Here is a 22965-nt window from a genome sequence, read left to right as displayed (position 1 = left end):
GGGAGCACGTCAGGAGGGAGTCTCTTTATTTTTCTTCCCCTCCCTCACTTCCGCCGACCATATCCAGGAGAACACAGGTGATAACCCTCTTCAGTATGAATTAGGGAATTTTAGTTTGGGGTCTTTCGCGAACTTTGAGGCAGGGGACGGAGGCATCGCGGTCGCCCAGCAGCCTGGAAACGAAATAAAAAGCACTGGGGAACTGAGCGTCGTAGTGGAACCTTAGGATGCTGGGTTGGAAACCCAGTAGGAAGGAAGAGAGGCGACACTTGTTGGGACACGTGACTAGAAGTTAGGCCCTAAACTGCGCGGGATGTAAAAAACGAAGTGGTGAGGAGTCGGTTTGGGCCATGGGATGTGCCGAGGTCAACTGGCCTACCTTCTCCCTTCTCGTCTTTGAGTCTTCTCAGAGGAAGACGGCTAGAGTGGGTAGGTTGGGGGCGGAGGAAGCTACCAGGAAGATGTAGGCCGTGGCTCACGCCTAGATCAGGAGCGATGCTCAGGGCTTTTGGCGCTGTTTTGGGGTCGCGCGTGGGAGGCGTCTGGGAGCTGAGCGCCAGCCGGGTGCTAAACGAGATTAGAGATCTCATGAAAAGCCGCAAATCTCAGTACCTCTGGAAGAGTTTTTCTGAGTCCATTCTAATCCAACAATCTCCCTAGTATAAAGAATTACAGGTTCTGAAATTAGATTTGGGTTATAATCTTGGCTTCACCGCTAATTCTCTGAATGGCATTGGGAAAGTGACTTAACCTCTCCTGCTAATCTGAAAAAAGATGCCTGCAAACTATTTTGTACAACGCTGGCACATAGTGTTTTTTAAAAAGTCTGTATTAGCCATGATATCAGTTGCTCTTTTTATGCCTGAACAGTACTTTGTAGATATTTCTGTTGTGACATAGTATTGCAATTGCAGCATTTGCTTACTTCTCATGTGACTGTGAGGAGCTTGAGGATTGAGAGCCTTTTATCTTTCCGTGTGCTAACCTGTCCCATCCCATTTCTGTCAGCGTTTGTTAAAGTGAATGAATGAAGGAAAAACACCTAACAATATGGATAAGTAAAATCGGGAGGAGTAGAGTGTAATATTGTGGTCATTTAGAGGGAAAGTATGTGCCTGTACCTGTCTGTGTGTAGAGGTGCTGTTCCAAAATGCATTCATGAAGAAGTTTTGTTTTGTTTTGTTTAGATTTGAGAAGATTTAAGGGAAAGAGCTCTTCTCTGTAGATATTTTCCACTAGAAATACTTGAGTGTATGCCCAGCCTTGATGAAAGCCAACAGAGAAACGAAGCGCCTTTTTGTGGGTGGCCTTGGCCAGAATATTTCTGAGGCAGACCTACAAAATCAGTTCAGCAGATTTGGAGAAGTTTCTGATGTGGAAATCATCACTCGGAAAGATGACCAAGGTAAATTTATAGTTCTTCATGGGTAGTTAAAGGCAAATATAACTGAAGTCAAGTATCACAAAATAAAGCAACCCAAGAGATGAATGTTAGCCCTGAACACTGAAAGTGATATGCATCTCATTACATGATACTGTTGTAGTAATCCCCCACCCCCCATCCCTCCCCCTCCTATGCTCTGGAGGTGTTATGTGTGACCTGGAACTTGCCCAGAATTATGTTTCTGAAATCAAAAATTTCTAAATTCCCAAACATCCAGTTTTTGTTTTTGTGGGGTTTTTTTTTGGCTGTACGGCTTGCTGGGATCTTAGTTCTCCAACCGGAGATTGAACCCAGACCCTCAGCAGTGAAAGCACAGAGTCCTAACCACTGGACTGCCAGGGAATTTCCAAACATCCAATTTCTGAAACATATAGCTTTCAGTTTTCAGAGCTAAAATTCTAGTAATTAGTAGGGTCCTGTTAAGTAGAATATCACTAACATACAAACATGCAAAGTGTTTCCTTAACCGAGTACTTGACGTTTTTCTCTTACGTATTTTCTTTTGGAATATTTAGATAATCATGCTTTAAAAGAAAATGCAGTCTTTGTATCCAATGATAAATAAACAAGTTTCAAACTTTTCCTTTGAAAGAGTACGTTTCTAAGAGCTCTTTTTTAAATTTAGAAACTTAATGTTTACATTTTTCTCTGCATATGAATTTAATTTTTTTTTTTTTTTTTTTTTTTAGGAAACCCACAGAAAGTCTTTGCATATGTCAACATCAGAGTAGCAGAAGCAGACCTGAAAAAATGTAATGAATGTTTTCTATACTATTTACCAGTCCATGTCACCATGTAATTTGGAATAACTTTCGTTCTAAATCTAAACATCCACCTTTAACTCATCCTGAGGGACAACCACGATCAAGAGAATTTTCATATCCTACAATTCAGGAGGTCTAGGTTCATTCCATAATGAATGACATATGGTAGCACATTGCCAGTGAGTTTGCTCAAAAATGGCATTCTCAAATAATTTGGATAAGGAACCACACTTTAATAGAAACTGCTTGTTACACATATCCCACTGGATATTATGAAATACCCACCTCCCCAGTGTGTTCATTTCTCAGGCAACTAATTCTTCTTATTGAGTGCTGTTAGGAGAGGGGTTTAGAATATGCCCTTATAAGATCATATCCTTGAAATTATGAAGTCTCCATCGATAAGTTTAGTAAAGCTGAGGGCCACCTGTGACCTTCAATGAATAAAGAGGGGAAGATAATTCATACTTCCACTGATGTAGTAATGCATTCTAATTATTTGGAGACTGAAAAGTCAAAAGACACTGAGCAGGAAACATGCTAATAGAGAAAGAGGGCCATTGGCCTTTTGTAATTTCATTTGCAAAAAATTGATTCGTTCAGTTAGGAAATAGATATAACAAATATGTTGCAGTTAAGAACACATCCGTTCTGCTGTGTGATCTAGCAGTTTATTTAAACTAGAAGACCCGGTTTGCTTATCTGATGTATAACCAAGATACTGCTTATCTCATAATATTACTGTGAAGATTAAGTTGAATAATATCTTGTGCTTAGCATAGTACCTACCTCATAGATATTTCTGTTAGTGGTAATTATTAAGGAAGCTGATCGCAGATGTTGAGAAAAATCAACTACTAGGGCACAGTAGTTTAAACACAGTTTAGTTGCTTGCAGCTAATATGTTTGCAAGTTTCACAGTGATAATTAGTATGAGGTGATAAATAAAAGTGAGGTGCTGCAGGATTCCAGTGTCCTCTGATTCACTCTAAGAAAATTGCATTAATGTTTTATAGTTTTAGTGTGGGAAATAACAATGAAATGTTAAATAAATACCAGCCATTTGCCACAGATTCCTGACATTACTTTATAAACAAATGACAAATTTTGCTTTATGGTTTACACGTTTGCCTCATTCAAATCTTTCAATTACACGGGGAGGTAGGGAGTGTAAAGATCTAATAAGTGGTCAAGATGAGAATGGGACCTAAGCCTTCTCCTTCCAGCTCTCATTTTCTTTATTCTGTTTCCTCTGTGTCTTTGTGATAAGCAGGTTTTCTATTTTTGGTACTAACTAATTAGTAAAAGCACATGCTGAAATATATTTTTGCATTGCCATGTACTTGGGTACTAATTCTTTGCTTTATAGGTATGTCTGTTTTAAATAAAACAAAATGGAAAGGTGGAACTCTACAAATTCAGCTAGCAAAGGAAAGTTTTTTGCACAGGTAAGATTTGCTCTCTGTGATTTGACCCAATGTTTTTTATATTGTAAGTGGTTTTATATGTTCACTTAATTGATTTGAAACTATCAAATAATGTATTATTACAGTTTTAGCAAATATATGCATTACAAGTAGAGCTAAAATCCTTCTTAACTGTGACTCCCTGTGACCCCAGACCCGACCAAAGAAGATAATGTAATGCTCCTGTATACGTATATTTTAACCCATAAAAATGTATACTTATTTCAGCTTTTTAAACACAACCTTATGTGATGATGTAGGTCTTCCCCCTTCTTGTAATGAGTGTTTAGTACTATTTTAGAAAATGGCTGTGCCACAGTGTAGTCAGTCATCCCCCACTCATAGACATTTAGACCATTTCCACTTCCTCTTGATAAGACTCTTGAGGATGGTCCCTCTGGGGTTTATGTCAACAAAAGGAGTTGCTATGTCATATAGTTATGCACATTTAAATTTTTAATAGACAGTACCAAATTGCTTAAGTTGACTTTAGGCTGTTAATGAAAGTGTCATACAAAAACATAAAGATAATAGGAAATCCCTGTATGAGAGGCATAAGATTAATTATGCATGTGATTTAAGAACAAGGCAATGTAAAAACTATTAAAGCATTTTAAATCCTAAAAGTATTCTTAGGGAGAAAAGATTGTATGAGATTGGGTGCTTCCAAAATAGGAGATATTTTAGGAATGTACACATGGAGTGACCAAGAGCGTTTTAAGATTGTTCTGGGCCAAAGAAATGCCACAAGGAAAAATAAGGTCTAAACCAAGTTTTGAGGGAGTGGTCTGGTGACGAAGATGAGAATTTGATTTTGTTCTTCAGCTGGGGGTCTCTGTGAACAGGGTAGTAATGAGATTTTCATTCAACAGCACTTGGCTGCCTATTATATGCAGGAACCAGGGCCCTAGTCCTGAGCAGGTGAGCACACAGTGCTGCTGCCTTGGAGTGTCTATGCAGTTGTGCCTGGGGAGCATGAATCTTGGAAGTTGGAATGTAAGGGAGACAGACCAGAGGCAAAGAGGCCAATGAGAATTGGTCAGCATAGTTGACCAGGCCTGTATAAGGTGGCAGAGTTTGAACTGGTAGGTTGAGTTGGCGTTCTGCATTCTCTTTGTTGTGAGAGTAGAAATATTTAAGACTTAGCATATTAGTCTCTGAAAGACACCTCTTCCTCATAAGAGTGAAAAGATTAAGGATAGATAAAATGCCAAAAGTACATAAGTTGAAAGGGAAAAACTGAGAGACCCTAAATGATCTCTATAAAGTTAAACAGCTTTACAGTCTTAAAAAACAAAACAGAAGCACTGTTAATAGTGTGGTTAGTTATTTTAACTCTTATTTATATTTTCTGTTTGATTCAGATTGGCCCAGGAGAGAAAAGAAGCAAAAGCAAAGAAAGGAAAATCAACAACAAACAACACCAACCTGTTAGAAAAGATGGGAGTGGTGGATTTCCATGTGAAAGCTGTGCCAGGGACAGAAGTACCAGGGCACAAAGTGAGTCTCCTCTGGTAGCCTAAGTAGCTCAGGAACCAATTCCTGACACCAGGTGACCATGAGCATCATGTCTTAAAGCAACTGCTTTTTTCTCTTGCTTTGAAGCAGTTAACATAGATAGTGCTTTATGGTCTTCAAATGCATTTACAACTCTTGGGAAAGCACAGTTTTCCCCCATTTTAGAAAGAGAAATCAAAACCCAAGTGGAGGCAGGTCTCCCAGGGGGCATAGGTGGTGAAGAGTGCAGGCAGGTCCCACGTTTGCCTTTTTAATGGCTGTTATTTGTGTAGCATCCTACATGGTTTATATGGGATCAATAACTGCCCCAATTTTCCTTCTTTCTTTTTCCTTTCCTGATACACTTTTTTGAGCACTCGTGTTTCATTATCAGAAAACTAAACCCAACAGTAATCGTGGTCCACTATGAGTTCAGATATTTTTAAGTGACATTTATTCAGTGTGGTTAATCTTTTCCATTTGTGACAAGTATAGTAAATGTATTCTTTTTTTTTTTTCTTTTAGAATTGGGTTGTGAGTAAATTTGGAAGAGTCTTACCTGTCCTTCACCTAAAGAATCAACATAAACGTAAAATATCCTTAGCAATTGGCCTTTCAGAGAAATTATTGTTTACTACAATGTGGATATTTGCAAAAGTTTACTTCATACCTTTAGAATTTCACTGCCTCTGTCAGTAAGTCTTTAGATGTTTGTGTAACAGTTTTTATGTTCCCAATTTCTAAGTAAGGTAAGACCCACCTACCTACATGTATGAAACAATTAGTGGATAATGAGAGAATGTAATTAGGTTTTATGCAAGTGATGCAAATGATGATTGTTAAAGAAGCATGTTGACTTACTAATTTATACCTCATTCTTCTTGTTTGACATGGATTCAAAGCCATTGCCAAAGGAGCTAAAGAAGGACAAGGGGACACAGCACAATCATTAAAGAAGGCTTTAGAGGAAGTAGGATAAGTTTCACATTAATAGAAAAGAGATAGGAAGGAGTCTGGGAGAGAGGAAAATATTAGGTAGAAATGTGTAGACAGGCAGAAGAATGGTGGATGGAGAAATAGTATGGAACCCAGTATGAGCAAATTCAGATGCCCATTCCCCTGAGGAAATGAGGTCAGATTGTCTAAGACCTTGAATTCCTAGTGTCATGGACTTCTGGGCAGAGGGTGTTTTTTGTATTCTTTTAGCTCTAAGCCTGTGTGTCATGGGAAGCAGAAGCAATTTCAGGTATTTCAAACAGAGATGTGTCCTCACTGTTCATGGCTATTGAGACCCCTAGAGCCCTGGCCACAGCTGCTGGTTCTGCAGTCCCTGCCAGTGGCACTAAAGTCAGGGAAATACTTCTTTCTTCTTCACCTTCCAGCTTCCCACCAATGATACCAGTGACAACAAAGAGGAGGATTTGGAAGGACAGTGTAAAGCCAAGAGACAATAGACACTGTTTGGCATACCTCATATATAATTGTCCATGTATTCAGTAGTCACTAAATGAACAAAGGGACTTTTCAGTAGTGATAGATTAAAGCAACTTATACTTGTCTATTCATATGTTTTAGGAAATCAGCAAATGCCAGCTGTCACTACAGCACAGTGACATTAACTAGAATCTTTCTGGACAATGTCAGCAACAAAGACCTGATAAAGAATTATTAGCCTTCTAAGAAAGACCTATAAAACGCAGAGAGCGAGTAAAATGTGAAATGGATGTCATTGAACTAAGAGAATCAGATCTAGGATGAGGCAGCATTGAGAAAACAGGAATGGCCAAAAAGTTTGAGAATCTTTGAGTCTCAAGTTTGAGATACCAACACTTAGTATAGTATCTAGCTGTGCCTGCTCTGGACTCCTCTCTATACTCTGCTTTATGGTATTAGCTCAGTGGATAGACTTCTCAGATTTACAGAAAAGTCTTGTGGCCTCTTGTACCTAGAATATAATCTGAATTGGTTTGCTGTGATATACACATGCAGCCCAAGTAATTTCTGCCAATTAATAGTGATGGTTCTTGGTTTTCACTCTGGACATGCCACGGACATGTCAGTTCCAAAGACCCTGAGTCACCTAATTAAGTCCTTATTTTGTTTGATAGGAAACTGAGGGTAAGAAGAGTCAATGACTTGCTCAAGATTAAACAGTATTCTTTTTGCTTTTCCAGTTTGATAGGTTTTTCTAAAACCTAGTGCCTTTGTTTTCTTCCTTGACTGTTGGTGACATCATAAAGTATGATCCCTCAAAATACTGCCACAACCTAAAGAAAATAGGGGAGGATTTCACAAATGCTATCCCTATATCCAGCCTCACTTGGGAATTGGAAGGAGGGAATGATCCTGTGAGTAAGAAACGACGAGGAGAATTCTCTGACTTTCACAGCCCTGCCAAGAAGATAATAAAAGTGCAGAAGAATGAGGGTTCCACTGCATCTCTGGCTTTGAGACCAAAACCTAGTAACATAATGGAGAGCCCACATTTAATACAACAACAGGCTGCACAAAATACACCTCATAATTCCATTACTCCTAAATCACCCTGTGTACCTGATTCTGATAGTCAGAAACTTAAAAACGTATTTTTTCAGACTTCTGACTTAGAAACTACCAAAAATAGAAATAGCATGTCTGATGATGATATTGATTCTGAAGATGAATTAAGACTAATGATTGCAAGAGAGGAAAACCTAGAGAAAACTACATGGTCCTCAATAAATGGATCTGAAAATGATCCCTTTGAAGTTGTAAGAGATGATTTTAAATCACATTTTCACAAATTTCATACTTCAACAGGTTTAGGCATCAAAAATAATGTCTTTTGCCTCAGTAGTGAAGATAATGTTATGGGAAATGATTGTGACTCTGATTCAGGAGATACAGATGAAATCATTGCAATGAAAAAAAATTCTGATAAGATCAAAAACAGTGTAGAACTTTCACAAACAGAAAAGTCTATGCACAAGAAAACTTATTTGAAAAATAGAAAAAAGTGTGATCTTTCTGTTGATTGTATTAAAGTACAAAAAAGAAAAAACAAAGAGACAGCCCTCAGTCACAGAATTAAGCCTCTCAGTTGTGAATCTCCGATTGAGTCCAGTAGCAGTGAAGATGCTGATTCTGTATCAGAATCAACCGAGTCTGAAGGAGATAAGGAGTATAACACCATGATGAAAAACTGTCTCCATATGAATCTGACTTTAGCTGATCTGGAACAGTTGGCTGGCAGTAACCAGGAGGCGCCAAAAGAAGATACTGAGAGCAATGGCCGGAAAACCACTGCCAAGTCTGACAGGGCCTCCAAGAGCCACAGAACTCCAGGTGGCCTCCACAAAGGCCAGCAGTGTATTCATCCTGAGGAGATTGTGGCTTCCCTTTTAGAAGGAAAAGAGAACACACATGGAAAACAGGAACCAAAGGAAAATACCTTAAAGCCAAAATTCCAGGCTTTCAAGGGAGTAGGCTGTCTCTATGGAAAGGAAACAGTGAAAAAATCCTTGAAAGAGAGTGTTGCCTCTAACAATATTAATAAAGATCATAAATCCTTGAAACTTGAGGATCGCAGGAGCATGTCCATGAAAAAATGGTCCTTGTATGCTAATGGCCCATCAAGTAAACTGACTCTTTTCCAACATGCAAAGAAGGCAAATGACTCAAACCAATTTCAGCCTCAAAAGAGACAGTCGACTTTTGAGAGCCAGGCTCACAAGGTGGTTTTCCCTAGCAGTTCAGAAAAGGGAAATGGAAATCCTATTTCTAGTCTATTGCCACTAAAAGAGAAGAAATCTTTGAGTCTTGGTGCCAAGACTCTCAGGAGAGGCTTTGATGAAGACTGTTGCCACAGGACTGGAAAGTCAGGAGAGAGCTCCAAAAAGAGACCTGACCTGTGCAGCCGCAAGGCCCCTGAGAAATCACCAGAGGTCTCCTCCAGGAGAGACCCTCAAGGAAGCAAAACTGACTTCCCACTTTCTGTTAATAGTTCATCAGATGTTAATGCTAAGGATAAGCACGCTGAAGATAATCAGAAGCGTTTGGCAGCCTTAGAGGCAAGGCAGAAAGCAAAAGAAGTACAAAAGAAGTTGGTTCACAATGCTCTGGCAAATTTGGTGAGTATATTTTCAGTCTAGGGATTTAACAAGAACTCGTTTCCAAGTCCAACCTTTCTTTCCTACGAAGGTAAGCAGGCTCCTTTAGAGCTGAATGTTTGTGTTTTGTGTCCTTGTATCTGTAGTATATCCGGATACCGCTTTAGAAGCTGTAACTGATATAGTTAAGTGATATGTCCTAAAATGTCTGAATTTACATATAAATCACTTGCCAAGTGATTCATTTCTTACCAAGATTTACTGTAATGAGTCTTTATTCATTCTTTCAACGATTGTTAATTACCTATGACATTCCAGGCCTTCACAGCAAGTGCTAGATTTACAGAGAGGATCACTGTTAGGTGGTTGGTATTGGCTTACAGTGTGGTGGACAGAAGGTCACAATTCGGTTCCATGGGATGAGAAAGAAGTACACCTGTGTGCTCTGACAGCACACTGATACTAATTTGTTGGCAGTGGTGGGGCAGAGGTGGGTGGGGAGCCGGCACTTCCTCAGCTGAACTGAGTCTAGTGTGAAAGGATCAGTGGGAATTGGTCTGGCAGAGGTAAAAGGGTACAAAGAGAGAGGAAAGGCATTCCAAGATAAAGGAACAGTTTGTACAAAAGTGAATATTTGCAATCAGTGTGATCAAATGTATAGAGTACAAGATGGTGAGAAATGAGATGAGAGAGATAAGTAGGGGTGAGGTGTGAAGAGGCTACAGGGGTTGGACTTTATTCTCAAGGCTGTGAAAAGACTAAAGAACTTGAAGCAAGGGAATGGAGATTAGTTGTGTATATATTGGAACAGGAGTTGGCAAACTAGAGCTCACAAGCCACTAGCCCATGGCGTATTTTGGAAGAGCCTCCAAGCTAAGAATGGTTTCTACATTTTTAAAGGGTTTAAAAAAGAAGAATACAGAACCAAAACTATATGTGGCTTGCAAAGCCTAAGCTATTTACTCTCTGGCCCTTGACAGAAAAAGTTTGCCAACTTCTGTTTGGGAAAGATGGTTCAGGACATTATGAGAACAACAAATCAAATGGGACAGACAGCCTTTGGGAGGTCTTGAGCCAGAACCAAGGCAGTGACAGTGGGAATATATTTTTAAAATAGCAAGACGGTCCAATTGATGGAACTTGGTGATAAACTGGAAATGGAGAGAAAGAGAAGTTTCTATCTTGGGATGATGGCAGCATTCACTAGATAAGAAAATAGGGTCAGAAATAGACTTGCTAGGGGAAGGAGATGAGGGGTTGTCTTAAGGGTAATGCTTTTGATGCCCACTCTAGGATGGTTATTCAGAGGACAAGCCAACGCACATCATCTTTGGTTCCAACAGTGAAAGTGAAACAGAGGAGACATCCACTCAGGAGCATAACCATCCAGGAGAGGAACCAGTAAAAGTAAGAAATTTAGGGTGGGCATTCCTATACTTTTGCAGATCCATTTCTGCATGTTGCATACCAAGACTTGCACACAACTGCTGGGCTCAATATAAAATCCTCTGGGAGCCACAATGAAACCCAGGGCTCCCCTGACCATCACGCATGGATACCACAGGGGCCTTAGAGATTTTCTCCCATATAAATCTATCCTCCACATCATCTGCAAAGTGACATCAATATTAGTGAAACCCTGCAGAAGGTGTTCACACATTTAATAACTCCCCCCATTCCAGGCTGCATTAGGAGCCTCTGGATTTAGTGACCCAAGGGGCCAAGTAGATATCACTGAGTCAGAAGTTTCCATTCTAACCACCATCCAGTCTTTCCTGGGACATGCATCTGGGTTGTTGTTCCATACATGTGAGGAGGAAGATTACGTAATGAAGGAAATACTGTCTTGGTTATTAATAAACATTTCTGTCTTTACCTATGTAACAGGAGTCCATGGGTGGAGCCTCTGGGAAGCTCTTTGACAGCAGCGATGATGAGGAATCTGGTTCCGAAGATGACAGTAACAGGTTCAGAATTAAACCTCAGTTTGAGGGCAAAGCTGGACAGAAGGTTAGTGAAGACTGAAAATAATAAAACTTGCAACATGTCCTTATTTTTCGACATAGTCCTTAAATCTAGGTTAGTGCAGGCAGACCTTGACCCACACTCCAGTGTTAAGGTGTTTATTTTGATAGTCCTCCGTGACCCTCTCTAATTGGTTCATGGGTAGGTGAGGTTATGCAAATATTAATGTAGTGAATTTCATGGCATGGAGGTATACTTGGAAGGTCTTGTTTATAAGTAATTTCTTGGGAATATGGCTGTCAGTTGTCTTTGTGTTTTGTCTTATAGCTTATGGATTTGCAGTCTCACTTTGGCACTGATGACAGATTTCGCATGGACTCCCGATTTCTAGAAAGTGATAGTGAAGAGGAACAGGAAGGTAAATGCCTTATTGTCCAAACGAACAGTCCTGATGTCAGAGCTGGGGGACCTTGAGAAGTCACGTAGTCTAGCTTCTTCACTTAACACATAGAGAAACTCTGTACCCCAAGACACTGAATTGTGGAGCTTGTAATCCAATAGTTAGCTTACTCAATACTTCTTGAGTTTGTTTGTACATATTAATTTATTTATAAAATTTTAATTACCTGAAGCTGCCAGAAAAGACAGGAATAGTTAGCATCCACCAAAGATGCCATCTTCCATCATCCTGTCCCTAGCATTAGAGAGAAGGCAAGGACCCTACCTGGCAGTAGATCAGGTCCTGGTGAGGCTGTGGAAGCCAGTTACATCACGCTTGGCTTACTTAAAGGAAGTGTTTATCTTCCAGCGTGCGTGCTGGGTGCAGGTTTTTAAAAACAATGTACCATTGAATGTCAGTCTACGTAGATTCATCCCATGTGAATATATCTAACAGCAGTGATGCTACCAGAAGCATCCTGATTCTGCTCTTACTTCCTGTACCATTTTCTACACCAGTGGTTCCAAACTTTCTCTACAAGATCTTCTACTCTTATCCTTTTCAAAAGACCTTACCTCCTACGTCCTACCATCCTCACTTGAGGATGGCCACCTCAAGTGAGCTCCCTGCTTTCCTTTCCAATCTCAGAACTACTCTGTCCTTACTTTTTTCCTCTTTGTGAGTTAATCTAATCTGCATCTTAATCTTCCTCATTCATACCTCCTTTTAACCTCCTTTCTTATGTGCATCTTCATACTTTCCCTTTCTTCTATCTCTTCCCTCTTTCTACAGACATAGGTCTCATAGGTTCAAAAAGCCATTTCTTCAACCCTGCCAGTTTTCAAGTTGCCACTCCCATCTTTTTTCAGTTCTAAACCTGAAATGAAAAAATAAATTGCACTAATTTAGAAGCAGTTGGCTTTTTATTGAAAATACAACCTCTGGAAATGATGCTCTTGATTCTTTGAGGTGATTATTGTGTATATTGTACATTTCTGAAAACAAGTGTTCAGAGAGTAAGTTCTCCAGGATCCACAGCAAATTATGTTTCAGAGCTTCTCACTCAAAATTCCATGTTGAAAACAAGAATGGACAGAACCTTGGGAATAGCCTAGAAGCTATACATAGAGTTTACTTTCTAACTTCTGCCACTCTTGTCTGTCTCTTTACAACTCTTTAGTATGCATTCCCTGCACATACTAACTGGTTCACCAGATGCAGTGGCACCTTCCCAAGCTTCTTCAGCCTGCCTGTACCATTTGTCACTGTTAATCATCCTTCTTGAACTGTTCTCTTCCATTGCAGTATAACTTCCTTATTTTCTTCTTAATTCTTGGTTCCTAATTTTCCCTTTGCCTTTAGATATGTAAAGGTTCTGTAAGTCCCTGTGGCTTTAACCTTCTTTTGTGCGTGAATATTTTCCAAATCTGGGTCATCTTTGCTCCTGACTATTCTGCTGAGCTCCCAATTATTCTTTTCTCAATGCCTGATGGATATTTCTCACAGGCGTCCCTGAACGCGTGTTAAAACGCAGCAAATCCCAAACTGAATTTACTCTCTCTCAGGTGCTCTGGACCCTTCTGTTTCTGTTGATGGTACTTCCATTCTTAGGGCAGTCAGACATAGAATCTCTGTCTTTTGTTTCTTTCCTTCCCAACTTTTGAGACTGAATTTTTTGTGAGTTGCACAAAGACTGTCCTGCAGGTAAGCAGCCTACACATACCTTGCAGCCAGTCTACAAATACCTTGAACCCTTTCTAGCATTGTGTTCTATTTCCTAATGGTCAGTATTAGGGTAAAATTGAAAGTACCATTTTTTGAAGTCAAAAATTGTTGAATATTAGCAGTTTCATGTGGTTTAACCTAATGCAATGTAAACTCTTTGAACTTTCTTATTTCAATGTATGTGTTCATTCTTTCACTTGCCTGGCATGCACTCCTCCCTCCTCAGGGGATCTACTTGTCTTTCCTACCTTAGACTCCACCTGGTTTATAAAACGTTTCTTAATCCAATTGAACATAATCTTTACCTCTTTTGAACCCCTAGACACTTTTGGGTCATCTCTATAGAGAACTATTCAAATCAGCATTTTATTCTGTTTATTTCTGTGACTTGGTTGTTTATATCCTGCAGTAATTTGAAAAGGTCTTTAAGGCTTACTTAGACTTCTTTTGTATTTCTATCTATAATCCAAACTAGCTGTTAAATGTTTAACTTTGTTCTCTGATATTTGTCTGTTTCTAGTAGCTAAGGATAACAAGCTTCTAGGCTTCCACAGTGCCCTGTGTGTAGGCTTTCTTCCTGCAATATTTAGTACTGAATCTAAAGGCTAAAGTAACTGTCTACTAACATTATATTAATAGTCAGTAAAATTAGCATCTTTCACTATTTTTCATGTTTAGATTTACATGTAATTTAGATTAATTTTTAGAAAGTTAAAATATCAAAGAATCTCTAATCACTTTAGTTTTATAATTAGTATCTTGCTCTATTATATTTGTCAATCTTTACCTTAAAAACTTTTAGACTTGCCACTGAAAGCCATTAAATTCAGATTTCATTTTTATAATTACAAACAGAAATGGGAATTTTGTTTGCTGGTCATGCAGTTTCTAGATTCACTATGACATTGGGGATCTTGGGGATAGGGAGGTTAGCAAAACAAGGTTTAACTTTTCGTCCTATCTTAATGTGCTTTGCACATGTTTACGTGCTTGATAAATATTTGATTATTGAGACTTCTCAGGCTATGTTTGCCAAGAGATTACTAATTATCCTCTTCCCTCTAAGAAATAAATGAAAAGAAAACTGCTGAGGAAGAAGAGCTTGCTGCAGAAAAGTTGAAAGCCCTGAATGTTGTGCAGAGTGTTTTGCACATCAACTTAAGCAGTTCTACAAGCAAAGGATCAGTAGCTGCTAAGAAATTTAAGTATGGTTTATGTTTCATCCCATTCTGCACTCTTTTCCTTTGCCATAAAATGAGGCCATTTTAAACTTCCTGGGGAGAGCAGTTAGCAACATGTATCAGACCCTTAAAATTGTACTTACCTTGACCTAGTGATTCACTTCAAGAAACTAATCTTAAATTATTTCTGTATTTATTATTAGTAAAAAAAAATTGGACAACTGTTTAAATATTAATAAATGTAACTGTTTACTATGGAAAATTTCCAGCATATAACTTAGAGAGACTAGTGTAATGAAACCCCTGTGTACCATCACCCAGCTTCTACAATCACCAACATGTGACCAGTTTTCTCTTTGATACCTTTACTCACTTCCCCCTACTTTCCTCACTGAAATATTTTATGCAAATCCTAATAGCATATCATTTTATCCATATATATTTTAGTATGTTTAAAATAATATTAAACATTTTTAAAGATCCAGGACAAGTCAAAACTAGATAATTTAAAATATGATTGCTTCTGAGGAGCTCCTAATACATTTCTTTGATATTATGTGCCTTTTTCTTGCTCAAAAAGTGGAATTGCCCTGGTATTGCATTATAATTTGCTATTAGTTTTTTGCATTAATGTTCTGAATTGTCTCTTCCAACTTATCACTCTCCTTTCTTTAATAGGGACATCATACGTTATGATCCAACAAGGCATGACCATACCACTTATGAAAGAAAAAGAGATGATAAACCAAAAGAAAGGTACGTTAAGCTACTACTTTTAGTAGCAGGTTCATATGAATTAATCTCATTTCAGACAGTGAGAAAAGTAGATAGTAACCAATATCACATCCATTGGTCCCCATTGTATTTAGTTTAAGAACAGGGAAGGGGGAAAGAGAGGAATTATTGATGTGGTGGAGAGAGTCTTACTTTTGACAAAGGAATCTTCATGCATAGAAATGATGATATGTGCCCCTCCTCTAGTCGGTGTCTTCTACTTACATTAGTTTCCTGTGGCTTCTGTAACAGATTGGTGACTTAAAAACACAAAAATTTTTCTCACAGTTCTGGAGGCTAGGAGTCTGAAATCCAGATTATTGGAAGAGCTGTGTTCCCTCTGGAGATTCAGGGGGAAAAAACTCCATTTCGTGCCTCTCTCTTAGCTTCAGGTGACTGCCAGCAATCTGTGGTATTCCTTGGCTTGTGACTATATTATTCCAGTCTCTGCCTCCATCTTCACGTGGGCTTCTCATTTCTATTGGTCTCTCATCTTTGTGTCTGTTATAAGGACACTTGTGATTCCATTTAGAGTCTGCCTGGATAATCTCTTCATTGCAGAATCCCTAACTTTATTACAAAGACCTTTTTTTCAAAATAAGGAAATATTCACATGTTCCAGGAATTAGGGCCCGGACATATCTTTCTGGAGGCAACCATTCTATCCACTGCACTGCTCTAGTGTGGTAGGAGCGTCTATTTCTTATAGATATGCTGTGGCAAATATTTTTTTGATAAATATGGCAAATATATGGAGCAACCAGTAACTTTGCCTGATTTAATTTCTTGATTTCCTGCTATTTAAAATCACTAAAGGCACTGTGGTATCCTGAATTAGATCCTGGAACAAAAAAGACACTTGTAGAGAAACTGGTGAATTGGGAACAGAGTCTGTGTTTAGTTAATAGTAGTACCAGTGTTAATCTTTTAGTTTTGACAATTGTATCATATCTATGTAAGATGCTACCTTGAGGGGAAACTAGGTGAAGGTTATTTGGGAACACTGTTTCCAGTTTTTCTATAAATCTAAAATTATTCCAAAATTAAAGGTTTCTTTTAAAAAGAATTGCATACCAGACCGAAGTAGAACTAACATAAACGTTCCCTGCAATGTAGGATTCCACATTGCAATGTGATTCTGGGTAGTCTCTGGAGAGCTTGCAGTCAAAATGTTGCTTGGGGCTTCAGTCTCCGAAGGCCTGACTAAGCCTCGTGATGTACTTCCAAGATGTCTCACTCACATAGCTGTTAGCCAGTTCCTCACCTTGTTGGCTTTTCCATTAGGCTGCTTAAGTGTTCTCATAACACTGACCCAAAAGAGAGATAGAAGGAGGAAGGGAGGAAGCCACAGTATATTTTATGACATAGTCTTAGAAGTCACACAGTGACACATCTGCCTTATTCAGTTTTCTTGAAATAAGTCACTAAATCCAACCCATACTTTTATGGGGGAAGGGGAGATTAAGCACTCCTTCCTGAAGAGAGAGGCACTGAGGAATCTGTGGACATATTTTAAACTACCACAATCTGTCTTCTGGTTGAAAATTGTTTTATATTCCTACCATATGCAGGACATGCTCAACCCTGCTCTAGACTCCCCAGAAGTCTCACCTTTTTATAGTGTCAGTTCAAAATCTAGGATGTTGGGCTTCCCTAGTGGCGCAGTAGTTGAGAGTCCTCCTGCCGATGCAGGGGACGCGGGTTTGTGCCCCGGTCCGGGAAGATCCCACATGCTGTGGAGCGGCTGAGCCCGTGAGCCATGGCTGCTGAGCCTGCGCGTCCGGAGCTTGTGCTCCGCTACGGGAGAGGCCACAACAGTGAGAGGCCCGCGTAACACCAAAAAAAAAAAAAAAAAGTTTCTCTCTGTAAGATAGTCTCCACCAATAAGATGATCATTTAGGACATTATTATTTTAGGTAATATAGTTAGAATATTTGGCCTAGTAAATAGAGTAGACTAATAGAAAAGAGGATTTTAATATTTTACTAACTGAAAACTCAATATTGGAGACTGCCGTGTAACTCTGGTTTAAGATCAAAGAGAAAAACATATTCCTAACTATAGAGCAGGTTGATGGTAATAGAAAAATTTCATTCCCAAACAGACTAGATTTAGCACATTTATAAGGCGTTTCTAAAACAGAATTATGACTAAATCCTTTAATGCCAGTGTCATAAAACTCATAGAATTTTAGAATTTGAAAAAGTCTTATAAGTCATGTGGTTTAACATGGTTCATTTTACAAATGAGGATACTGAGGCCCATTGCAGTTAAGTGATTTTCTTACTTATAGCTAATATCTTAGATGTGACTTCTGAAATGTAGTTCAGAGGATAAGAGATAGGAGAATATGATTCTTGTTTAATACTTGGAGCTGTTTGAAATAGTTTTGTCTATAAAAAGCTTTTTGGTTAAGGTTCTGCCTTTATGAGTTTTATATGTAGATCCTCTTGGTTGTTGAAAGGATGGGACTAAAGTTATCCAAGGTGTTTTTCTTTCCTGATTTCTGGAAATTTTCCAAAAATTGACTGTTTTTGTGATGCACATATCTCTATATATGTCAATGCAGTAAAGCAAAACGAAAGAAGAAAAGGGAGGAAGCTGAGAAGCTACCTGAGGTATCTAAAGAAATGTATTATAACATTGCTATGGATTTAAAACAAATATTCCAAACTACAAAAGATACCATTGAAAAGGAAGACAACACACCTTGGAATGAAGACTCTGATGGAGAGAAAGCCGAAGTAGGCCAGGACCCTACAGCTCTGATGACTGGGGATGAACAGCCCAGCGGGTTCACATTCTCCTTTTTTGATTCACACACTAAAAATGTAAAGGAAGGTACTTTTTTTTTTAAACGTTTTCATTTAAAGTGGTTTGAACTTAATTGAATCTACTGTAACTGTAATGATTTAACATTAGCTGAAGAAAGGATTCTTTCTTCCATCTATATAAACAGTATTACAGTATTGCAGTCAGCATTACATGACCATAAATGTACTGTGCCTAGAGCTGTGTTTAACACACTAAGAAATTGTTCTTGCGTTTGGAAGCAAACTTCTAGATAGCTGCCATATGAAGGGAAGCCAGAGAATAATGTGCAGCATCCCTTCTAATGTTGAGTAGAAATAGTCATGAAGAAGTATAAGGAGTCATATATTTAAATAGCTTTGTATCTAGATGCAGTTGGAGAAGCCATGACTTCAGGAAAACCAGTGCTATATGGTAGGGAAAGGGGAGAAATAGGTAACCCTGGCTCTATACAATTATGCTATGTCATCAATACACCAGTTGTTTCAAACTTTATCCTTGGAGATTTGCCAGAACCTAGAAAAAAGTATCAGCACCAGTATAAACAATTTGGCATTCCATTTCAGGAGGTTTACCTCTGAAGTCCTACATAGTCTAAAAGTTAAAAACACCTATTCCTTAGGAAGTTGCTCCTCACCTAGTGTTTAAGATGAAGTGTAGCTTTTCTGGAAGTTCATTGTAAAAAGCAAGATATACCTATACAGGAGAATACATGCACAACTAACAATAAGCTCTACTTTAAAGATCAGCAGTAAAGTAGTATCCATGTGTTTAGCAGGTGAGTATTAAATGCCGGCTTTGTAGTGCTCCAAAAGGAGGTATAGCAATTTAGTAGTTTTTCCAAAATTGTTCTAAATAAGACACAATATATCATTGCTCTGCTTACTTCATTCTCTTGCCTGTGTTGTCCATTTGAGTACCAAGGTCAGTCCTAAACTGTTGAACAGAGTTGATATGATATAGATACTGTCTTTAATTCTTCTAACTTTGAGAGCCAAGTGTGAGAAATTGGCCTTGAAATGAGTACTAAGACACCTCAGCAACCTGGGAGATGTGTTTTGTGTACTTAGGAAATTATGAGGACTTCTTATAGAAGCTTTTTCAGAAGTTTTAGAAAGAGGCTTTGGGAATTGAAAATATAAAGATACGTTCCTTTTCTCATTTATGAATAAGCAGGAAGGCAACCTGGTTTCACTGCATCATGTTACAGTTTAGGCTTCTCATGCTAGCACAGGTGCCATGCTTTTTTTTTTTCCTTTTAAATTGCGTTGCTCATTTATAAACCTTTAGTTTGTATATCTTTTTATAGTGTTGCTATGTTCCTTATCAGATCACCCTAGCAATGCCCAAAAATATAATAGCTTCTCTCAATATTTGAAAATCTAAAAAGATACTACATATTTTGAATTAATGATTAAGATATTTGAAATTTAGAAATATGAGTGCATGGTGAAAGTAAACAAATTAGTGTGTCCACAAATAATCGGTCGTTAGGTTACAATTCTGTCATCTTTCATTGTCATGACGATATAGAGACCTATAGAGTTGAGGCAGTGAAACCTGGGAAGATTGCCTGGCAGGGAGACCCTCGTTTCCAAGACAGCAGTTCAGAAGAGGAAGATGTTACTGAAGAAACAGATGACAAAAAGCCCAGCCCTGGGTAAGTAGTGTATTTCTGTGCAGGTTTATTTCATAATTCATAAAATCTGAGTTAGACATGCTTTAGAAATGTTATAGAAGTATCTAAGCTTAGCTTCTCAAGACAATTTTCTTTTTTTGGCTCCTTTAGAGAGTTCTGTAGCCTTTTTGTAATTAGGAGCATGTTTCCTTTTCCTTGAAATTTGGATAGACTGGGTGGGGGATATGACGTGCATGGGGAAGAAAACTTGCCACTGAAGTCCTTGATCTGGAAAGAGTATGCTTCAGCTCGTTGGCTGCTACCACATGGGAAACACTGGCAAATTGGGTAGCAATGCTGGTGTGAGAATATCAACAATCAACACAGGGAAGATAGAGCGTGTACTTAAGTAAGTCTTCGTTACCAGAGTTTCAGGTAGAAGAGGAGAATGTTGAATAGAGAAAGGGTGTTATCACTTTAACTCAGGAAAGAAAAATGAGCAAAACACAAAGCACATATATTTAAGGAATAGTTCATTTATACTTACAGTGTAAACATTTCTTAAATATTGAAATTAAGTGGCCAATTCTCTCTCTCTTTCTCTCTCACTTCAGAGAAGTATCATTACCCGAGAAAGAGACCACTAGATATTTCTTTTTCTCTAAGAATGATGAGAGACTTCATGGTAAGTCAATGTTTTGATTAAATGGTATAAAACAGGTAATAGTACAGCTCTCACCATAGCGCATTCTGATATACTAACATGCATCCAAGTAAGAACTGATTAGGAAAAATTCTGATCCTTTGCAGTGTCATGTGCTTTAGCCCCCTCTGTTAGACAGATGCATGTTGACTTGCAAAGCTCTGGAAAACTGAAAGCTCCCATTCGCCACCTCCCTCACTTGTTCACTAACCTCAACAAGGGCTTGTTTTGTTCCAGGGGTTTGCTGAGATACTAGACGTACAAAACTCCTAAGTCTTTAGTACCCTAAAAAGTTCACATGAACTATCTCAATATCTTGTAATAACCTATAATGGAAAAGAATCTGAAAAAGAATATATATGTATAACTGAATCACTTTGCTGTACACTTGAAACTAACACAACATTGTGAATTAACTATACTTCAGTAAAAAAAAATTTCACATGAAAACTCTGAGGCTGTTGATGAACTCATTTCTTTTTTTAAAAAAATATATTTTATTTATTTATTTTTGGCTGCATTGGGTCTTTGTTGCTGTGTGCGGGCTTTCTCTAGTTGCGGCGAGCGGGGGCTACTCTTCGTTGCGGTGCACAGGCCTCTCATTGCAGTGGCTTCTCTTGTTGCAGAGCACTGGCTCTAGGCGTGCAGGCTTCAGTAGTTGTAGCATGTGGGCTCAGTAGTTGTGGCTCACGGGCTTTAGAGCACAGGCTTAGTAGTTGTGGTGTACAGGCTTAGTTTCTCTTTGGCATGTGGGATCTTCCCGGACCAGGGCTCGAACCTGTGTCCACTGCATTGGCAGGCAGATTCTTAACCACTGCGCCACCAGGGAAGGCCCAATGAACTCATTTCTTAAGCCTAACACAAATAGAAGCCAAGTTACATAATAGTAAATGGTTTATAAACAGTAAAATCCTAGCAGTTCTACATTTTCATTTTGTAAAGAAAACAAGATATTCTTGAAAATTAGCATAAATTGGCTGGGGGCGGTGGGGGAAATGGTCTTAACTAGAATTGAAGACCTTGATAATGCCAGCACTAGAATATTGTCTGTTTTAATATTAATGGGCTGTCTTGTACTTTTTTATTTTCCCCTTTTAGGTTCTGACTTATTCTGGAGAGGAGTAGGAAGTAATATTAGCAGGAATTCTTGGGAGGCCAGAACAAACAGCTTGCGTATGGTGAGTAGTTGTATTTTCATGTTAATTGTCTCCATATTAATTTAAAAGATATGGTGTTATCTTTGTGTTAATATTTGCCTGGTGTAAGAATATAGGAGGGCATGAAACTTAAGATAACTGAGAACATGACTTAAATGCTCAGAATGATAGTGCTGGAAGACAAGTTTTAAGTTGTTTAATTCATTCAACCCATGGTGCAGTAAGGAGACTGAAGAGTGGCCCCATTGAGTGACTGGAACGAGTTCTGGCCATGCTTATTAAGTAGCAGGAAATCATAAGACTTTTGAAAGACTGAATTACAGTTTCCATTTGTAAACACTTAAAGCCAAAAGTTTGAATATCCCCTGTACATTCCAAGTGAGCACTTCCAAAATGGCTTCTACAACCCTGACACTGAATAACCTAAATTTTACTTTATAGTTACTAAACACCTTGGAAAGTATTTACACTATTTTTAACAAAGGCTTTTGGTTTTATGTTTTTCTAGGACTGTCGGAAGAAACATAAAGATGCCAAAAGGAGAGTGAAACCAAAATAATAAATGTCATCATTAGTTTTGATACTGAATGTGAACAAGGCTCACCTGTGGAAATTGGAATGATCTAGAAAATAAGTTTAGCTGACAAAGAAGAATTCAGAGTGAAGGAATATTCAAAATCTTATCTGGTGGATATCATTCTGGTTGCTTTCTTTTCCTGTAGATTTCCTCTTCATTTGTTCCTAACTAATTACTTCAAATAATTAACCTGAACATTTTTTTTAATGAAGCACAAGATAGTCCCTCAAAATACTTTTCATATATAATCTCTTTGCCCTCCATCTTCAATAACTAATGGCTATCTTCTGACACAAGGTTTACATAAAGCCTTTTAAACTATATGGATCAGAGCACTTGTATTTTCCAAGTTACGTTTCATGTGAATTATACTTGAAATATTTCTGATTGTATCAAATACACCTTACCTCCATCTTGTGGGTTTTGTTTAAGATGTTGAAAACAAATCAGCCTTGAGTTCTGTACTTGTGTCCTGATGAATAAGCTAACTGAAATGCAGGATATTTCAGACCAACATCATGGGAGAGTTCTGTGAGGACCAGAAAAGGATGCCAAATGCAGAGTTTTCCTGTCCTTGGCCTCCATGAATTGAGGCCAAAATTCAAAATCTCAAAATTCTAATTAGACTACAGGCTTTTGAAAAATCCAAGTGTCTGAAAGATATGTAGTCACAGTTAGGAGTCAGGACCCTGGGTCCAGATAGGGAAGCAGACTTAATACCTCATTAAATCAATGTGGCTAGGATTCAAGACAGAT

At 38.4% G+C, this 22965-nt stretch overlaps 1 protein-coding gene across 1 annotated transcript; it reads left to right on the top strand.

Annotated features, from left to right (window-relative positions):
• The first annotated feature begins 78 nt into the window (after window positions 1-78).
• Window positions 79-22654, top strand: NOL8 (nucleolar protein 8). The gene is made up of 17 exons (XM_065878725.1): window positions 79-330; window positions 1198-1405; window positions 2134-2196; window positions 3578-3656; window positions 5039-5174; window positions 5697-5765; window positions 7403-9280; window positions 10553-10666; window positions 11147-11269; window positions 11552-11642; window positions 14455-14593; window positions 15248-15325; window positions 17913-18184; window positions 19688-19814; window positions 20387-20457; window positions 21574-21653; window positions 22141-22654. Exons 2-17 carry the CDS (start codon window positions 1267-1269, stop codon window positions 22189-22191), a joined length of 3510 nt encoding a protein of 1169 aa, XP_065734797.1. The 5' UTR covers window positions 79-330; window positions 1198-1266; the 3' UTR covers window positions 22192-22654.
• The last annotated feature ends 311 nt before the right edge of the window (window positions 22655-22965 follow it).

Source organism: Phocoena phocoena, chromosome 6, assembly GCF_963924675.1.
Source record: "Phocoena phocoena chromosome 6, mPhoPho1.1, whole genome shotgun sequence".
NCBI lineage: Eukaryota > Metazoa > Chordata > Mammalia > Artiodactyla > Phocoenidae > Phocoena > Phocoena phocoena.
The sequence above is the reverse complement of the archived record's forward strand: the minus strand, read 5'-3'. Positions and strand labels throughout refer to the sequence as shown.

Bases quoted from the DNA above. Each gene is read 5' to 3' on its own strand.
- NOL8 (XM_065878725.1), top strand. From the start codon at position 1,267: ATGAAAGCCAACAGAGAAACGAAGCGCCTTTTTGTGGGTGGCCTTGGC. The intron at 9,281-10,552 runs GTGAGTATATTT...TGCCCACTCTAG, and splicing joins ACAATGCTCTGGCAAATTTG to GATGGTTATTCAGAGGACAA. The intron at 21,654-22,140 runs GTGAGTAGTTGT...ATGTTTTTCTAG, and splicing joins GAACAAACAGCTTGCGTATG to GACTGTCGGAAGAAACATAA.